Source organism: Pristiophorus japonicus, chromosome 16 (assembly GCF_044704955.1).
Source record: "Pristiophorus japonicus isolate sPriJap1 chromosome 16, sPriJap1.hap1, whole genome shotgun sequence".
Taxonomy (NCBI): Eukaryota; Metazoa; Chordata; class Chondrichthyes; family Pristiophoridae; genus Pristiophorus; species Pristiophorus japonicus.
In genome coordinates this window covers 126,949,515-126,968,099 of record NC_091992.1, presented here as the reverse complement: position 1 = coordinate 126,968,099, position 18,585 = coordinate 126,949,515, and the positions used below count along the sequence as shown (strand labels likewise).

The 18,585-nt window shown below is 54.5% G+C and overlaps 1 protein-coding gene across 1 annotated transcript; it reads left to right on the top strand.

The window, feature by feature from the left end:
- The first annotated feature begins 7 nt into the window (after window positions 1–7).
- Window positions 8–15,399, top strand: sgsh (N-sulfoglucosamine sulfohydrolase (sulfamidase)). Its single transcript, XM_070858235.1, has 8 exons — window positions 8–305; window positions 1,705–1,865; window positions 3,622–3,727; window positions 4,617–4,767; window positions 5,678–5,834; window positions 8,732–8,813; window positions 13,349–13,552; window positions 14,607–15,399. Exons 1-8 carry the CDS (start codon window positions 203–205, stop codon window positions 15,179–15,181), a joined length of 1,539 nt encoding a protein of 512 aa, XP_070714336.1. The 5' UTR covers window positions 8–202; the 3' UTR covers window positions 15,182–15,399.
- Window positions 15,400–18,585: the final 3,186 nt, after the last annotated feature.

Sequence of the window (18,585 nt, the reverse complement as noted above, 5' to 3'; positions counted from 1 at the left end):
TTGGAAGGAGGGAGGCAGACTTGGCTGGGAGCCCCTTTAATTTAATTCCATTGAATTTAATTTATTCAATTCGGCTTCACTGGGTTTGCAGATCAGCGGTCGGTCACGGCTGCTTAGTGCAGATCAGTGATTTATTTGTACCAGAGAGTGGAGCCGAGCCAGCGTTCTAATCCAGTTTAAGGATACTCTGTGGCCACAGGGAATGTCACCGTCGCGTGTCACTGGCACCTTCTGGGTCTTGCTGCTTTCGGGGCTGGGCAGCTCATGGGGTCAGCAGAAGAGGAGGAACGTGCTTCTCATCATCGGTGAGTGGAGAAGATCAGCAATTTCCTTCTTTCAATTCTCTCCCCTTTGCGTTTCTCTCATGATGACATAATATTTACAGCACAGACACAGGCCATTGGGCCCAACAGGTCCATGCTGGGGTTTATGCTCCACACCAGCCTCCTGCCCCCTTCTTCACCCCACTCCATCAGCACAGCCCTCTATTCTCTTCTCCCTCATGTGTTTATCTCCCTTCCCCTTAAATGCATCGATACTATTCACCTCAACCCCTCCCTGTGGCAGCGAGTTCCACATTCTCACCACTCTCTGGGTGAAGAAGTTTCTTCTGAATTCCTGATTGGATTTATTAGTGACTGCTTTATATTGATGGTCCCTAGTTCTGGTCTCACCCGCTTCCCAGTGCCCCACCCCAGTATAACTCACTCCCAGACCACCACCCCCCCCCCAGTATAACTCACTCCCAGACCCCCCCCCCCCCAGTATAACTCACTCCCAGACCACCCCCCCCCCCCCCCCCAGTATAACTCACTCCCAGTCCTCCCTCTCCCCCCAGTATAACTCACTCCCAGTCCTCCCCGGTATAACTCACTCCCAGACACCCCCCCCCCCCCCAGTATAACTCACTCCCAGTCCCTCCCCCGGTATAACTCACTCCCAGTCCCTCCCCCGGTATAACTCACTCCCAGACACCCCCCCCCCCCCAGTATAACTCACTCCCAGATGCCCCCCAGAATAACTCACTCCCAGAGACCCCCCCAGTATAACTCAATCCCAATCCCCCCCTCCCCCAGTATAACTCACTCCCAGTTCCCCCCCCAGTATAACTCACTCCCAGGCCCCCTCCCCCAGTATAACTCACTCCCAGGCCCCCTCCCCCAGTATAACTCACTCCCAGACCCCCCCCCCAGTATAACTCACTCCCAGACCCCCCCCCAGTATAACTCACTCCCAGACCCCCCCCCCAGTATAACTCACTCCCAGGCCCCCTCCCCCAGTATAACTCACTCCCAGACCCCCCCCAGTATAACTCACTCCCAGACCCCCTCCCCCAGTATAACTCACTTCCAGTCTCTTTCCCCCCCCCCGCCTCCTTATAACTCACTCCCAGTCCCTCCCCCAGTAAAACTCACTCTCAGTTCTCCCTCCCCCCCAGTATAACTCACTCCCACCCAGTATAACTCACTCCCAGTCTGTCCATCCCCAGTATAACTCACTCCCAACCCCCTGTTACTCTCAGATGAAATGTTGTCTGATAATCGCTCCTGTGAAGCGTCTTGGGACGTGCCGCTATATTAAAGGCGCTATATTATAAATGCAACTAACTATTGTTGCGGGCATGTGATTGGTGCCCGTATTGGGAATTGCGAGACTCCTTGACAATGACCAGGTGGATAATCCGCCCTGTGCTTCCTGTGACAGCGGATGATGCCGGCTTTGAGATGGAGGTGTACAATAACTCGGCGATCAGGACCCCCAACCTCAACCAACTGGCAAAGCGCAGCGTCATCTTCAGAAATGCCTTCTCGTCTGTCAGCAGCTGCTCCCCCAGTCGCTCTGCCATTTTAACTGGGCTGCCACAGGTAGGTTAACCATTGTAAACCGGGCTGCCACAGGTAGGTTAACCATTGTAACCCGGGCTGGCACAGGTACGTTAACCATTGTAACCCGGGCTGGCACAGGTACGTTAACCATTGTAACCCGGGCTGCCACAGATAGGTTAACCAGTGTAACCCCACTGTCACAGGTGCATTAACCAGTGTAACCCCACTGTCACAGGTACATTAACCATTGTAACCCGGGATGCCACAGGTACATTAACCAGTGTAACCCCATTGTCACAGGTACATTAACCAGTGTAACCCCACTGTCACAGGTACATTAACCATTGTAACCCGGGATGCCACAGGTACATTAACCAGTGTAACCCGGGATGCCACAGGTACATTAACCAGTGTAACCCCACTGTCACAGGTACATTAACCAGTGTAAACCCGGGATGCCACAGGTACATTAACCAGTGTAACCCCACTGTCACAGGTACATTAACCATTGTAACCCGGCCTGCCACAGTTACGTTCACTGACTCAATGCTAAGGAACTCCTGTTAAGCTTCCATTCTGTTACCGCAGAGTTTAAAGGACCCCCATTCCCTGACAAATCGGGTCTGAGCTTTTAATTGTTCTCCACAATCAGGTCACCAATTTCCCAATGGCTCAGGGGGGAAATACATCAGGAAGGTGCCAGCAGTATTGGGAAGTAATATTTCAGAACTCTCTCCCCCAAAAGGCTGTGGATACTGGGGGTCAAGTTCAGCTTCCAAGACCGAGAGTGACAGGTTTTGGTTGGATAAGGATATGGAGCAGAGGCGGGTAAATAAATCAGCCATGTTTTGATTGAAAGGCAGAGCAGGCCCAAGGGGCTGAATGGCCTCCTTCGGTTCCTAATGTCCCTATGTCCAATCCCAGGGTCGGGCTGAGTGGGGTGATTGTCATTCAGCGATGCGTTGATAGGCGTCATGTCCCTGGGCTCAGGACGGGAAGACCATCCTGTGTCCCTGCTCCCGATCAGTGTGTGACCCGTGTCACGCCAGGGAGAGGTCATTGGGACCTCCTGCTGTCATTTGCTCCCCGCTCCGAGCGCCCCCAAAGAAGCGGACTCTGTGCTGGACTTCGTGCCCCTCGGGTGCTGGTCACCCTCCAGACCCTCGCCCGAGTCACCGTTCTCCATGTGTCCGCTAGGGCGCCGAGAGGGTCTGTTACACTGGCAGTGGTAGCGGATTAACCGCCCCTCACGCGTCCCACCCCTCACGCGTCCCACCCCTCACGCACCCCGCCCATCATACATCCCGCCCGATCTTCCTCTCCGTCAACGCCGCGGCAAAGTAAAATCAGGCGGATTGTATGCCGGGCGACTGCTCCAGTTTCCGTCACAGCCAAAGTTGACAATTCCACTCCTCCCGCCTCCAAAGTTTTGGCAGGCTATTCGACTGTGTGGGCATTGCTGCTCAAGTCCAATCCTATTTTCAACTTTGATCACAGACATACGTACAAACATTTTCCAGCAGGAGACATTCGATGGAGATTAGGAGCAGGAAACCCGCCCCATTTTTCACTCCTGAATGTGGGGCACTGAGGCAAAGTGGGGAGCGGTCAGCCCCGCGCCGCCCAGTCCGTGGACTGACCCCGAGAGCCTCGCACTCTGTGCGTGGCTCGGTCCCTCATTGGACGGTTCACCGATCCACTGAACAGCGGTGCGGGTGCTTGGAATGAAATGGAAGGAGGGGTTGGGGATTTCCCGCGCGGAGTCGATGATTTGACTGACGTTCTTGTCTTGCAGCATCAGAATGGAATGTACGGACTGCACCAGACCGTGCACCATTTCAACTCCTTCGACGCGGTCAGAAGCTTGCCCTCGCTGCTCAGTCAAGCCCAGATCAGAACAGGTAAGGACTTTGGACATTGTCGCAGGCCGCTGGGTCCCTGAACCGCTAACTAAATCCTCACTGTTCACAGCGTCATCTCAATCTTTGTTGCAAGGGGTTGAAGTATAAGAGTAAGGAAGTCTTGCTACAATTATCTAGGGCCTTGGTGAGACCACACCTGGAGTATTGTGCACAGGTTTGGTCTCCGTATCCGAGGAAGGATAGACTTGCCTTCGAGGCGGTGCAATGGAGGTTCACTAGATTGATCCCGGGGATGAGAGGGTTCTCCTATGAGGAGAGAGTGAGTAGAGTGGGCCCATACTCGAGTTTAGAAAAATGAGAGGTGATCTCATTGAAACAGGGGGATTGACAGGATAGATGTTCAGAGGTTGTTCCCCTGGCTGGAGAGCCTAGCACTAGGGGGCACTGTCTCAGGATATGGGGTCGGCCATTTAAGACTGCGTTGAGGAATTTCTTCACTCAAAGGGTTGTGAATCTTCGGAATTCTCTAGCCCAGAGGGCTGAGGATACTTAATCATTGAGTATATTCAATGCTGAGATCGAGAGATATTTGTACTCCAGGGGAAATCAAGGGATATGAGGATCGGGCGGGAAAGTGGAGTTGAGGTCGAAGATCAGCCATGATATTGAATGGTGGAGCAGGCTCGAGGGGCCGAATGGCCTACTGCTGCTCTTAATTCTTATATTCTTATGTTTTTAATCCCTGATCTCTTGCAGCCTTGGAACCCTCTCCAATCCATGTGTTGTGCTGCATGTAACACGCTCCTGCCTTTATTTCAAATTTTTATTCCCTTCTATTTGTTCGCAGCGGCCCAGACCTGCAATGATTCCTCCAAAGCTTATCCTGGTTTGTTTATGATTGTTCAGTTGTATTTTTTTTAAATTAAAGGAATAATCGGGAAGAAGCACGTTGGGCCGGAGTCGGTCTATCCCTTCGATTACGCACAGACGGAGGAGAACCATTCCATCCTGCAAGTGGGGAGGAATATCACCAAAATCAAGCTGCTGGTCCGGGAATTCCTGCAGGGCCCATCGGACAGGTACCCGCACTGGGTCAGGAGGGCTGGCCGCTGCTTCACCCTAAACTCACCCCGGGGGGGGAGGGGGGTGTCTGACCCGTGTGTCGTGGGGGGGGGGGGTCCTGTCTGGAACAATGGTCCATTTGAAACACTATGCAAATGCGAGTTTTCCATTTAAAAGCCGGTGAACCAGCTGCGTGGGACCTTCAGAGAGCCACGCGGCCTATCATAGAATCATCCAACGGTTACAGCACAGGAGGAGGCCATTCGGCCCTTCGAGCCCGTGTCGACCCTCGGCCAGTCCCACTCCCCCGCCCTTTCCCTGCAGCCCGGCCAACTTTTTCCCTTCAGGTACTTATCCAACTCCCTTTTGAAAGCTGCAATTGAGTCTGCCTCCACCACCCTTTCAGGCCGTGCATTCCAGATCCTAACCACTCGCTGCCTAAAAAGGGTTTTCCTCATGTTGCCTTCAGTTCTTCTACCAATCCCCTTAATTCTGCGTCCTCTGGTTCTCAGCCCTTTCACCAATGAGAACAGTTTCTCTATCTACTCTGTCCAGACCTCTAAAAGGCAACATTGGTCTGAACCCCTGTGACCCAGGGGTGGGGTGAGGGGGGAAGGAGGGGGGTCTGCACCCCTGTGCTTCGGGGAAGGAGGGGGGTCTGTACCCCTGTGTCTCGGGGAAGGAGGGGGGTCTGTACCCCTGTGTCTCGGGGAAGGAGGGGGGTCTGTACCCCTGTGTCTCGGGGAAGGAGGGGGGTCTGTACCCCTGTGTCTCGGGGAAGGAGGGGGGTCTGTACCCCTGTGTCCTGGGGGCGAGGTGAGGGGTAGGTCTGAACCCTGTGTCTCGGGGAAGTGGGGGGGTGGTCTGTACCCCTGTGTCTCGAGGGGGTCCGTTTACCTCTTTTTTTTTTTTTTTTCCCCCCCTTAGGCCGTTCTTTCTCTACGTGGCCTTTCATGACCCCCACCGGTGTGGCCATTCCCAGCCCCAGTACGGGCAGTTCTGTGAGAAGTTTGGGAATGGGGAGAGTGGCATGGGCTGGATCCCAGACTGGAAGCCCCAACATTACACACCGGAGCAGGTGGAGGTAAGAGTGGCCACACATCATCATCATGGGTGGTCCCTCGAACGAGGATGACTTGCTTCCACGAGTTCACAGATGTTTCAGTGAAGGACCCGATGTTCCAGTACCTGAACTCCAGTTGAGGGGGTGGAAGATGCCTGTGCGTGGATTTTTTTAATGTGTGGTGACCGTTGCACACCAGCCACCACACGGGCTCGACAGAGCTAGGTCTTGGTCCAGTGGCAAGGGTTAACCAGGACGACTGGAGACCTGCTCTGCTGCACGGACCTAGTGCGCACACACATATCGCAGCGTGGGCTGGGCCCGTGCTGCCCCTGGGCCCCGTACCCTCATCTGTTGCACCACCGCCACGATCTCTCGCCGCCCCACCGCCCCAAACATTCACCACATCTCTCCACAAACACTCGCCGCCCATCCGCCCCGACCTTCCCACTCCTCTGTACCTGGGCTCGCGCTGGAGGTTGAAGTGCTACACTGCTCCAGCTCTTTTATAGCCCGACCTGCGGAGCTGTTCTCTCGCAGGTCGGGGGGTCACGATGACGCCACACGCCACCTGCAACCCACAGACCCAGGGGGGCCAGCTGTCCATCCCTGGTCTTTGGTGAGTGACCCGGACATCGGCACTGCACCTTCCCTCAGTGCCCGTGGACTGGGGTTCGGCTCCTGCACCCCCATCCCCCCCACTGCCCCCAGTGGGCCGGGTACGTGAGCACAGGCTCGGCTCGGATTCTGATGCCCCTTCGGCCTGTGTTCACGCCAAGAACAGGCACTTGGGTGAGGTGCAATATTCTCGATAAGCTGCACAGCCTTGCAGCGGCCCGGAACTCCCGCACAGCCTGCGCACTGGGTCTCAAACAGGAAATAAACGCGCACCCCTTAAAGGGGCCGCGCACTTAAAAAATTATTTTAAAAGAGAAAAAATTATTTAAAAAGAGAAAAAAAGAAAGACTTGCATTTATATAGCGCCTTTCACGACCGTCGGACGTCCCAAAGCACTTTACAGCCAGTGAAGTACTTTTGGAGTGTAGTCACTGTTGTAATGTGGGAAACACGGCAGCCAATTTGCGCACAGCAAGCTCCCACAAACAGCAATGTGATAATGACCAGATCATCTGTTTTTGTAACATTGATTGAGGATAAATATTGGCCAGGACACACCGGGGATAACTCCCCTGCTCTTCGAAATAGTGCCATGGGATCTTTTACGTGCACCTGAGAGGGCAGACGGGGCCTCGGTTTAACATCTCATCCAAAAGACAGCACCTCCGACAGTGCAGCACTCCCTCAGCACTGCACTGGGAGTGTCAGCCTGGATTTATGTGCTCAAGTAATTAAAGGGAACATTGGTGGTATGCCTGACAGAAAAGCTGGTTCCAGCGGAATTGTCAATCCTGCAGGGAACCGGTGCCCTGGGGGAGGGGGAGAGGAGAGGAGAGATGTAACCCAATAAGGAGCCAGAGTCCAGGTCAGGTGTGGAAGGGGGGAGGGAAGTGGAGATGTACCCCAGTAGGGAGTCTGAGTCTGGAGCGGGAGGAACGAGGGGAGATGTACCCCAGTAGTGGGGTCATGGACTGGGGGAAGGGAATGAGGGGAGTCATACCCCTATAGGGAGTCGGGGTCTGGAGCGGGAGGAACGAGGGGAGATGTACCCCAGTAGTGGGGTCATGGACTGGGGGAAGGGAATGAGGGGAGTCATACCCCTATAGGGAGTCGGGGTCTGGAGCGGGAGGAACGAGGGGAGATGTACCCCAGTAGTGGGGTCATGGACTGGGGGAAGGGAATGAGGGGAGTCATACCCCTATAGGGAGTCTGAGTCTGGAGCGGGAGGAACGAGGGGAGATGTACCCCAGTAGTGGGGTCATGGACTGGGGGAAGGGAATGAGGGGAGTCATACCCCTATAGGGAGTCGGGGTCTGGAGCGGGAGGAACGAGGGGAGATGTACCCCAGTAGTGGGGTCATGGACTGGGGGAAGGGAATGAGGGGAGTCATACCCCTATAGGGAGTCGGGGTCTGGAGCGGGAGGAACGAGGGGAGATGTACCCCAGTAGTGGGGTCATGGACTGGGGGAAGGGAATGAGGGGAGTCATACCCCTATAGGGAGTCGGGGTCTGGAGCGGGAGGAACGAGGGGAGATGTACCCCAGTAGTGGGGTCATGGACTGGGGGAAGGGAATGAGGGGAGTCATACCCCTATAGGGAGTCGGGGTCTGGAGCGGGAGGAACGAGGGGAGATGTACCCCAGTAGTGGGGTCATGGACTGGGGGAAGGGAATGAGGGGAGTCATACCCCTATAGGGAGTCGGGGTCTGGAGCGGGAGGAACGAGGGGAGATGTACCCCAGTAGTGGGGTCATGGACTGGGGGAAGGGAATGAGGGGAGTCATACCCCTATAGGGAGTCGGGGTCTGGAGCGGGAGGAACGAGGGGAGATGTACCCCAGTAGTGGGGTCATGGACTGGGGGAAGGGAATGAGGGGAGTCATACCCCTATAGGGAGTCGGGGTCTGGAGCGGGAGGAACGAGGGGAGATGTACCCCAGTAGTGGGATCATGGACTGGGTGTGGGGGAAGGGAAGCAGAGACGTGATGCTTTTTAACTTTCTGGTGACCATTCGCCGACTGAGGTTTGGCGACACATGGCTCAATATTTATCTCTCTGTTTATTTACTGTTAGTCTGGTTGGCTGTGCAGTGAGGCTTTCGTGTGTCACTTACTGTACCCGGAGCTTCCTCGCCTCCTCCGCTCCGCCTCCCTCGGGACTGAGCTGTGAATATCTGGCCACGCTGCTCGTTCAGGAATCTGGGGCAGGGGCTTGCTGCAGGGGCAGATAGTTAGAAGGAATACTGCTTCATTTTTAAACCTTTTTTAAGCTTCTCTTTCCTGTTGCTGTTCCTTTATCACCAGGTGCCCCACTTTCTACCCAACACACCAGCATCCCGTGCTGATCTGGCTGCCCAGTACACCACCATCAGCCGTCTAGACCAAGGTAAGCTCCCAGTACACCACCATCAGCCGTCTAGACCAAGGTAAGCTCCCAGTACACCACCATCAGCCGTCTAGACCAAGGTAAGCTCCCAGTACACCACCATCAGCCGTCTAGACCAAGGTAAGCTCCCAGTACACCACCATCAGCCGTCTAGACCAAGGTAAGCTCCCAGTACACCACAATCAGCCGTCTAGACCAAGGTAAGCTCCCAGTACACCACCATCAGCCGTCTAGACCAAGGTAAGCTCCCAGTACACCACCATCAGCCGTCTAGACCAAGGTAAGCTCCCAGTACACCACCATCAGCTGTCTAGACCGAGGTAAGCTCCCAGTACACCGCCATTGGCCGTCTAGACCAAGGTAAGCTCCCAGTACACCACCATCAGCCGTCTAGACCAAGGTAAGCTCCCAGTACACCACCATCAGCCGTCTAGACCAAGGTAAGCTCCCAGTACACCACCATCAGCCGTCTAGACCAAGGTAAGCTCCCAGTACACCACCATCAGCCGTCTAGACCAAGGTAAGCTCCCAGTACACCACCATCAGCCGTCTAGACCAAGGTAAGCTCCCAGTACACCGCCATTGGCCGTCTAGACCAAGGTAAGCTCCCAGTACACCACCATCAGCTGTCTAGACCGAGGTAAGCTCCCAGTACACCGCCATTGGCCGTCTAGACCAAGGTAAGCTCCCAGTACACCACCATCAGCCGTCTAGACCAAGGTAAGCTCCCAGTACACCACCATCAGCCGTCTAGACCAAGGTAAGCTCCCAGTACACCGCCATTGGCCGTCTAGACCAAGGTAAGCTCCCAGTACACCACCATCAGCTGTCTAGACCGAGGTAAGCTCCCAGTACACCGCCATTGGCCGTCTAGACCAAGGTAAGCTCTCAGTACACCACCATCAGCTGTCTGGACCAAGGTAAGCTCCCAGTACACCATGGTTAGCCGGCTAGACCAAGGTAAGCTCCCAGTACACCGCCATTGGCCGTCTAGACCAAGGTAAGCTCCCAGTATACCACCATCAGCTGTCTGGACCAAGGTAAGCTCCCAGTACACCGCCATTGGCCGTCTAGACCAAGGTAAGCTCCCAGTATACCACCATTGGCCGTCTAGACCAAGTACACCACAATAAGGTGAGGGTGTTAGCCCTGGGGAATGGAACAGTTAGAAAAAAAGGAATAACTTTATTTCGCACTATTCTTGATCTCATGATGTCCCAACCCATTTGGAGTGTAGTCACTGTTGTAATGTAGGAAACACAGCCACCAATTTGTGCACAGCAAGCTCCCACAAAAATATAATTTGTTCTTCCCATGTTGGCTGAGGGATAAATATTGACCAGGACACCGGGGATAACTCCCCTGCTCCTCTTCGAAATAGTGCCGTGGGATCTTTTACGTCCACCTGAGAGAGCAGACAGGACCTCGGTTTGACGTCTCATCTGAAAGACGGCACCTCCGACAGTGTGGCGCTCCCTCAGCACTGCACTGGGAGTGTCAGCCTAGATTTATGTGCTCCAGTTCCTGGAGTGGGACTTGAACCCACAACCTTCTGACTCGGAGGGGAGTGTGCTGCCCACTGAGCCACGGCTTAAAAAGATGGTGGTTGTTGGTCATACAATATGGTCAAGATCGGCCAGGAAAACAGCGGTGATGCTCTTAAGTTGTTGGAGGTGGTACGGGGTGAGAATCCCAGAGTGGGAGTAGAGCCAGGCCTGGGGTCAGAGCCCGATTGCCACCATTCGGGGATTTGCAGCGAGTTGTAGCACTGTCTCACCCAGTCTACTTAATATAGAAAGGGAATAGAAAGAAAGACTTGCATTTATATAGCGCCTTTCAGGACCAGCGGACGTCTCAAAGCGCTTTACAGCCAATGAAGTACTTTTGGAGTGTAGTCACTGTTGTACCTCCACCTGAGAGCGCAGACAGGGCCTCGGTTTAACGTCTCATCCAACAGACGAGACCTCTGACAGTGCAGCACTCCCTCAGCACTGCACTGGAGTGTGAGCCTGGACTTTTGTGCACAAGTCCCTGGAGTGGGGCTTGACCCCACAACCTTCTGACTCAGAGGCGCGAGCGGGCTACCCACTGAGCCATGGCTGACACCACTGTGGTATTTTAATCCTCTCCTGTCGCGTGTTCCTGACCTTCACTTGTCACGGGTCCCACGGTACTGTGACTGGAAGCTGGAGCGCACTCCGCGGGATTCCCAGCTATCATGTATTTGCTTCATGGGTTCTTTGCCGAATAATTCATAGCAACACTACTGAGAACTAGTTGGTTTATTAACAAAGGTTTAACAATCACACGACACATTACCAGTTCATCCACCAGGCTCACAACCACCTGCCTCATCGTGGACCCCCTGAACCCAACTGGCTGGGGTTTTATTGAGTCTTATGAACATCACATGACTGGCTAAGCCACTCCCAATTCAACAGCTCTGCAACTATTTTAAATAAACTAGAAATCAACTGCCTCCTTAACAGGGGCATTAGAACCGACAAATTAACAATTAACTTTGGACATTAAATGAATCAAATTAAAATTTGATTGCCGGGGGTGATGATGCACTCCAGTCCCTCCGGCGCCCACCTCTCGCGGAATGCCGCGAGCGTACCGGTGGACACCGCGTGCTTCATCTCCAGGGACACCGTGGCTCGGATGTAACCGCGGAAGAGAGGACGGCAGTCGGGCTGAACGACCCCCTCGACCGCCCGTTGCCTGGACCGGCTGATGGCACCCTTGGCCGTGCCCAGGAGCAGTCCTACGAGGAGGCCCTCGGACCTACCCGCTCCCCTCCGCACAGGGTGCCCAAAGATCAGGAGTGTGGGACTGAAGTGCAACCAGAATTTGAGGAGCAGCCCCTTCAAGTAATGGAACAGGGGCTGCAACCTCGCACGTTCAACATAAATATGGAACACGGACTCCTCTAGACTGCAGAAGTTGCTGGCGGCCTGGGAGTCCGTGAACCGACTTAAAAACCTATTGCACGTGACTGGTCCGTGCAATACCCTCCGGGCCAAGTCCCCAATATATAGAGGGAGGACTCCCGCACAGACAGCAATCCATCGGGGACCCCCGCCTCCTTCGGACGGCAAGATGGTGCGCCATGGCGTGTCCGGACGGCAGACGAGGATGGCAAAGTGGAGAGTGTGCAGGAGCAGCCCGTACAGGAAACGCCTCCGCGCAGAACTGAAAGGCAAGGAGGGGATTTCCCCGAGGCGGCTCAAGTTGTGAGGCGCCGGCTCCCGAGGGAGGTTCCGGGGTTTGGCGCCGATGAGGAATTCCGTCCAGATGGGGGGTCAGTTCGGACGGGATCGCCCCGCGTGCTTGAGCCTCCTCGACGCACCTAACGGAGTCGGGGCCCAGAGCTGTTTTTAGCGACTCGATGGCATCGGCCGCGCGGCGGATGTCGGCCCAGGATAGGCACCATGCCAGCATGTCCGGTGCCATCCAGCCCGCTCCTCCGCCATCGAGCAGGTCCCTGACCCTGGTCACCTCGCCAAACACAGCCCTCTCGTCCGACCGCCACCCAAAACCGCGGTTCAAGACAAATAAATCAATTAAATCAAGTGCTTCCCTTAAGGGAGGGGGACACTCCAAACATTTTCAAACAAGTGCCCCCTTTGGTTTTTTTTTTGCTTTTTTTTTCAGGGAGCACCGAAAAACAAATTATACAAGTACCCCCTGGCTAAAAGGGGAGGGGCACTAAAACCGGCAAATTAAACAAATCAAACTTTAGACATATACAATCAAATTAAAATGTGGTTGCCGGGGGTGATGATGCACTCCAGTCCCGCCGGCATCCACCTCCCGCGGAAGGCCGCGAGCGGACTGGTAGATCAACAGTTCTACAACTCTTTTTGGCTGAAAATGAAAATAACAGTTAAATCAAGTGCCCCCCCGATCTGGGGGACACTACAAACACTTTTCTACGTTTCTATGTTTTCAACTGCCCTTCAACAGCTCTACAACTCTTTTGGTTGGTTGCAAATTAAACAATTAACTCAAGTGACCCCGATCTGTGGGACACTCTAGACACTTTTCAAATGCCCTTTTTTTGGGGGGGTTTTTTGTGTTTTTTTTGGGGGGGCTTTAAAATCATATATTTTACAAGTGCCCCCTATAAAAGGGGAGTCAACAGCTCTACAAACCTGTGAGCATACTCGCAGGTACATACATTACACCAGGCTCAGACCCGGCTCTCAAACTGTGCGTTGGATTCGACTGACACACGGGCTGTGAGTAGGCCCCTTGGCACAATGTCAGTGGGAAATGGTGCTGTTCAGGTAACCCACAGACCTAGCAACATGAACCCTGACCATCGAGGCCTCCCCCAGCATTTCTCTTACGTTGGGTGTTGAATGATGATGTGTGTGTGTGTAAATATAATATGAGGGGTTCCAACTCTCTCTTGCAGGGCTGTGGGGAAAGAGTAGGGGGGAGTGGGACTAACTGGGGAGCTCCACCACAGGCACGATGGGCCGAAAGGCCCCCTTCTGACCACATCTCTCCTTTTGAACTGTGTTCAGGGATCGGGCTGGTGCTGAGCGAGCTGAGGGAGGCTGGCCATGCCAATGACACGCTGGTGATTTACAGCTCTGATAACGGGATCCCCTTCCCCAATGGACGGACCAACCTGTACCGCTCGGGCATCGCAGAGCCCATGCTCGTCCACTCGCCAGAGCACGCTGGGCGCTGGGGGCAAGTCAGCCAATCATACGTCACCTTACTGGGTAAGCAGCGGCTCTTGGCCTGTCAGCAATAACTGCGTCTTAAAGCCTCACCTTGGGTTCAACCCACCGGCCCCTCGTCCTCGCCCTCTGCCCCAGCCTCTCCTCCCCTTCTCCTCCCTCTCGCCCTTCCCCCTCCCCCCACCCCAGGCCCTTCCCCCCCCCCCCCCCACTCCTCATCCTCTTCCTTCCCCACCCCAGCCTCTCTTCCCCCCCCCCCCCCCGCCCTTCATCCTCCCCCTCCTTCTGCCTGCTGTAGTCGAATATCCTGCTGACGTTCACCCTCCATGCTCTCGGGTGAAGAATGGCCAATGGGGTGAGGAACGGGGAGGCTCGTGGCCTGGTGACGGTGACAGCAAGCGCCTTCAGGATCAGCATCCTCCTGGACACCGGGCACGGGCAGTCCAGAGAAGGACATTGTGTTCAACGTTTAAAGGTCGACTGTCTCAATGATGAAGCAAAGGGGTCGGGGGGGTCGTTGGGATAGGGCTGGGATCGTTGGGGGTCAGGCTGGGGTCGTTGGGGTCGGGCAGGGATTGGGGTTGGCCTGAGGTCGGCGGGAATGAGAGGATCGGCCTGGGTCTCGGGGGTCGCTGGGGTCGGGGGGGTGGCTGGGGTCGGGGGGGGGGGGGGTCGCTGGGGTAGGGCTGGAGTCATTGGGGTCTAGCAGGGGTTGGGGTCGGCGGGGGATGAGGGGGGGCCTGGGTCCAGGGGGTTGGGGTCGAGGGGGGTCGTTGGTGTCGGCCTGGGGTTGGTGGGGGATGAGGGGGTCGGGGTCGGCGGGGGATGAGGAGGTCCAGGGGTTTGGGGTCGGGGGGGGTTGGGGGGGAGGTCAGGGGGGTTGGGACTAGGTGGGGCACCGGTGAGCAATGCTGCTTGCTATCTGAGCAGCGAGCTTTGCCAGCAGGGCCTGGCTCACTGCCGAGGCTCCCATGTTGACCGGTCACTTGTACAACGAGCCGCTGGGACCTGCGCTGGGAAGAGTCGCCCCCTTCAGGAAAGAGAGAGAGAATATTGAAATGGGAATGGAACCAATCCTTATTGTTTATCTCTGCAGATATAACCCCGACGATTCTGGACTGGTTCTCCATCCCTTACCCCACCTACAGCATCTTCGGAAAGGAGCAGCTGGTACAGCTGACCGGGAGGTCCATTCTCCCAGCACTGCACTGTGAGCAGGCCTGGTCCACCGTGTTTGCCAGTCAGAGTCACCACGAGGTCACCATGTATTACCCCATGAGAGCCGTGTATTACCTGCAGTACCGACTGGTCCATAACATTCACTTCAAGATGCCTTTCCCCATCGACCAGGACTTTTATCTCTCGCCCACCTTTCAGGACCTGTTGAACAGGACGCAGTCCGGCCGGCCGACCCACTGGGACAAGACCCTGCACCAGTATTACTACAGGTCGCGCTGGGAGCTCTTCGACACTGGGGAGGACCCGGCTGAGACCCGTAACCTGGCCTCGGACCCGCGGTATGGGGCCCTGCTGGAGGACATGAGGGGGCGCCTGAGGAAGTGGCAGTGGATGACCTACGACCCCTGGGTGTGTGCCCCAGACGGAGTGTTGGAAGACCAAGGGCCTTATAAACTGGACCCTCAGTGCAGACCCCTGCACAACGAGCTGTGATGGAGCTGTTATTGAAAGGGGTTTGACAGTGAAGCAGTCCCATGTCTTATTCACGAGGTGTTAGCAGGCAGGACCCCTGGTAACGGATGGAGTTGGTGCAGTTTACATCCTGCTATAAGGGTAGGGTGTGCCCAATGGCGGCCTCCTGTGCTGTACTGGTGATTCTATATCGTATTTTTGTATGTTGGAGAAACAGCAGATTTGTTCTGATGACCCTGGAGAGGTTGCGGGGGTGGGGGGGGGAGAATGTTGTGGAGGGGGGTACTGTGGGGAGAATGTTGGGAGGGGGGGGGAAATGTTGGAACGTTGGAGTGGGAAGGGGGGGAACGTTGGGGAGGGGGTGGAAGGGAAAAGGGTTGATTAGGCAGCAGGAATGCACACAGCTTCCCGAGCCGGGTCTGGGGGCAGCATGTCCCCGAGTTCCATGGGCTGAGTGGTTGGGCACTGCCGCCTTCCCTCTTCTATCAGCCCACTGCCCCCTCACAGAGCAGTGCCGTGGGGTTACTGAGGGGAGGGCTCATGTTGTGAAGGGGGTTTCTGGTTTCTGCCTCGCTGATAGCTTGAGTTGAAGTGTGTGAATGGGAAGTTTTAATTAAAAGGCTTTTCTTTCGTAAAGCAGCCTTGGACTGTTGAGATACACACACGTGCCCGGGTATCACCGGACTGCCCGTCGGGAGATAGCTGAACATAGCAAAAGACATTCAGATGGTGCAGACAACAACAAGAAGTTGTATTTATACAGCACCTGTAACGTAGTAAAACATCCCAAAGCACTTCACAGGAGCAATTATCGAACAAAATTTCACACCGAGCCACACAAGGAGATATTAAGGCAGATGATCGGTTTTAAGGAGCGTCTTAAAGGAGGAAAGCGAGGTAGAGAGGCGGAGAGGTTTAGGGAGGGAGTTCCAGAGCTTGATGGCCCAGGCAGCTGAAAGCACTGATGGTAGAGCGATTATAATTGGGGATGCTCAAGAGGGCAGAATTGGAGGAGCACAGATATCTCGGGGGTTGTGGGGCTGGAGGAGATTTCAGAGATCGGGAGGGACGAGGCCATGGAGGGATTTGAAAATAAGGATGAGAATTTTGAAATTGAGGCGTTGCTTAAGCGGGAGCCAATGTAGGTCAGCGAGCACAGGGGTGCTGGGTGAGCGGGACTCGGTGCGCGTTAGGACATGGGGCAGCCGAGTTTTGGATCACCTCTAGCTTACATAGGGTAGAATGTGGGAGGCCAGCCAGGAGTGCGTTGGAATTGTCAAGTCTAGAGGTAACAAAGTCATGGATGAGGGCTTCAGCAGCGGATGAGCTGAGCCACGGGTGGAGATGGGTGATGTTACGAAGGTGGAAACAGGCGGTCTTCGTGATGGAGCGGATGTGTGGTTGGAAGCTCATCTCGACAATCTAAGGAACTGGGAGACCCATCAGCAGACATGCCCAACCAGCCATTCCCCATGTGTCCCAATCTGCTGGACAACACACAACTGCAAAGGACAATCGCTGTCCATTGGGCCCGTGCCAAAGGTCACAGACCCCTGACCCCACTCGACCTCGAATGCCTTTCATTAGCTCCGCCTGTCAAACATTTATCCATCAGCCTTCAGTTTACAACTTTCTCCACTTGCACTGCCTGTCTGGTTATATTACTGGAAACTCCAAGTGAGGGGCCAGGGCTCCCAGAGCAGGACGACAGACGCTCCCTCTTCCCCCCCCCACCCACAATAGGCAAGAGTAGCAGAGAATAAGAACATAAGAATTAAGAGCAGGAGTAGGCCATTCGGCCCCTCGAGCCTGCTCCATCATTGAATGAGATCATAGCTGATCTTCTACCTCAACTCCACCTTTCAGCCCAATTCCCAAATCCCTTGGTTCCCTTAATATCCAAAAATCTATTGATCACTGTCTTGAATATACTCAAAGACTGAGCCTCCACAGCCCTCTGGGGTAGAGAATTCCAAAGATTCACCGTCCTCTGTGTTATGTATGTACTGTAACACTAGACCACTGAATGTACCTTCACCCTGTCTGTATACACTATACCTGTACCACCAGAGGGTGCTACTGGTGGAGACTTCAGGGTACACACACTGCAGGTAACCAAGTATAAAAGGGAGCTCACCTCATTGTGTCCTCACTCAAGGAGCTGCAATAAATGGACTAAGGTCACTACAGTTCAAGTACAATACCCTTACCTCGTGGAGTCGTTATTGGAGTGCTAGCATATACAACACTCTGAGTGAAGAAGTTTCTCCTCATCTCAGTCCTAAATGTGGGGTGGTTCAAGATGCGATGGTGAGAGGACGGTGCGGTGCTGGGAGCTGACTGAAGGGGGCGCTGCACCTCTCGGACTGACGCAGCAGGTCAGGTACAGTTCAACGGTGTGGGGTCAAAGATCAGCGAGCACCATCGGTGTCAACTGAACGGTCTGCAAAGAGCAGCCAACCCGACCAAGGCTACTGCAGACTTGTCCACGGACAAGCGACTCTCTGGGTATTATCCCTCATTCCCACAGCGTCACAGTGACATCACCTGGAGCGTCAGGGCAGCTGTCTCTGTATTTCAATCTTAAACAAAATCCTGAACAAATAAATATACTCTGCCATTGCCTCCCTGAACCCCTCTTTCCTCCTTGAGTAAGACACTCCTTAAAACCTACCTCTTTACAGAGACTGTAATTCTTGTATTGGGCTGTACAGTCACCTGATAACTCACTTTCAGAGTGGAAGCAAGTCTTCCTTGATTTCGAGGGACTGCTTATGATGATGACCTCTTTGACCAAGGTTATGGTCACCTGCGCTAATGCCTCCTGCTTTGACCCCCAAGCTTTGTCTGATTACACTCCTGTGAGGCGCATTTTATTCTGTCGAAGGTGCTATATAGGTACAAGTTGTTGATCACGCAGTTAGAGTGCAGCATGGCCCACCGGTGCACACAGATGCCCTGTCCATCTTCCATCTTGCCCCCACCCCCAGTGTACAGGACCAGAGACCCCCCCCCCCGTAGCAGTGTGGCATCCGCAGCTCTCGCACTGGCCAAGTCATGGCCTCCCGGGGTGAGATGGCTGGTTCACTAAAAGAAAGACTTTCATTTATATATCGTTTTCACCACCACTGGACGTCTCAAAGAGCTTAACAGCCAATGAAGTACTTTTGGAGTGTGGGAATGTGGGAAACGCAACAGCCAATTTGCGCACAGCAAGCTCCCACATACAGCAATGGGATAATGACCAGATAATCTGTTTTTGTTATGTTGATTGAGGGATAAATATTGGCCAGGACATTAGGGATAACTCCCCTGCTCTTCTTCAAAATAGTACCATGGAAATTTTTACGTTCACCTAGGAGAGCAGACGGGGCCTCGGTTTAATGTCTCATCCGAAAGACGGCACCTCCGACAGTGCAGCGCTC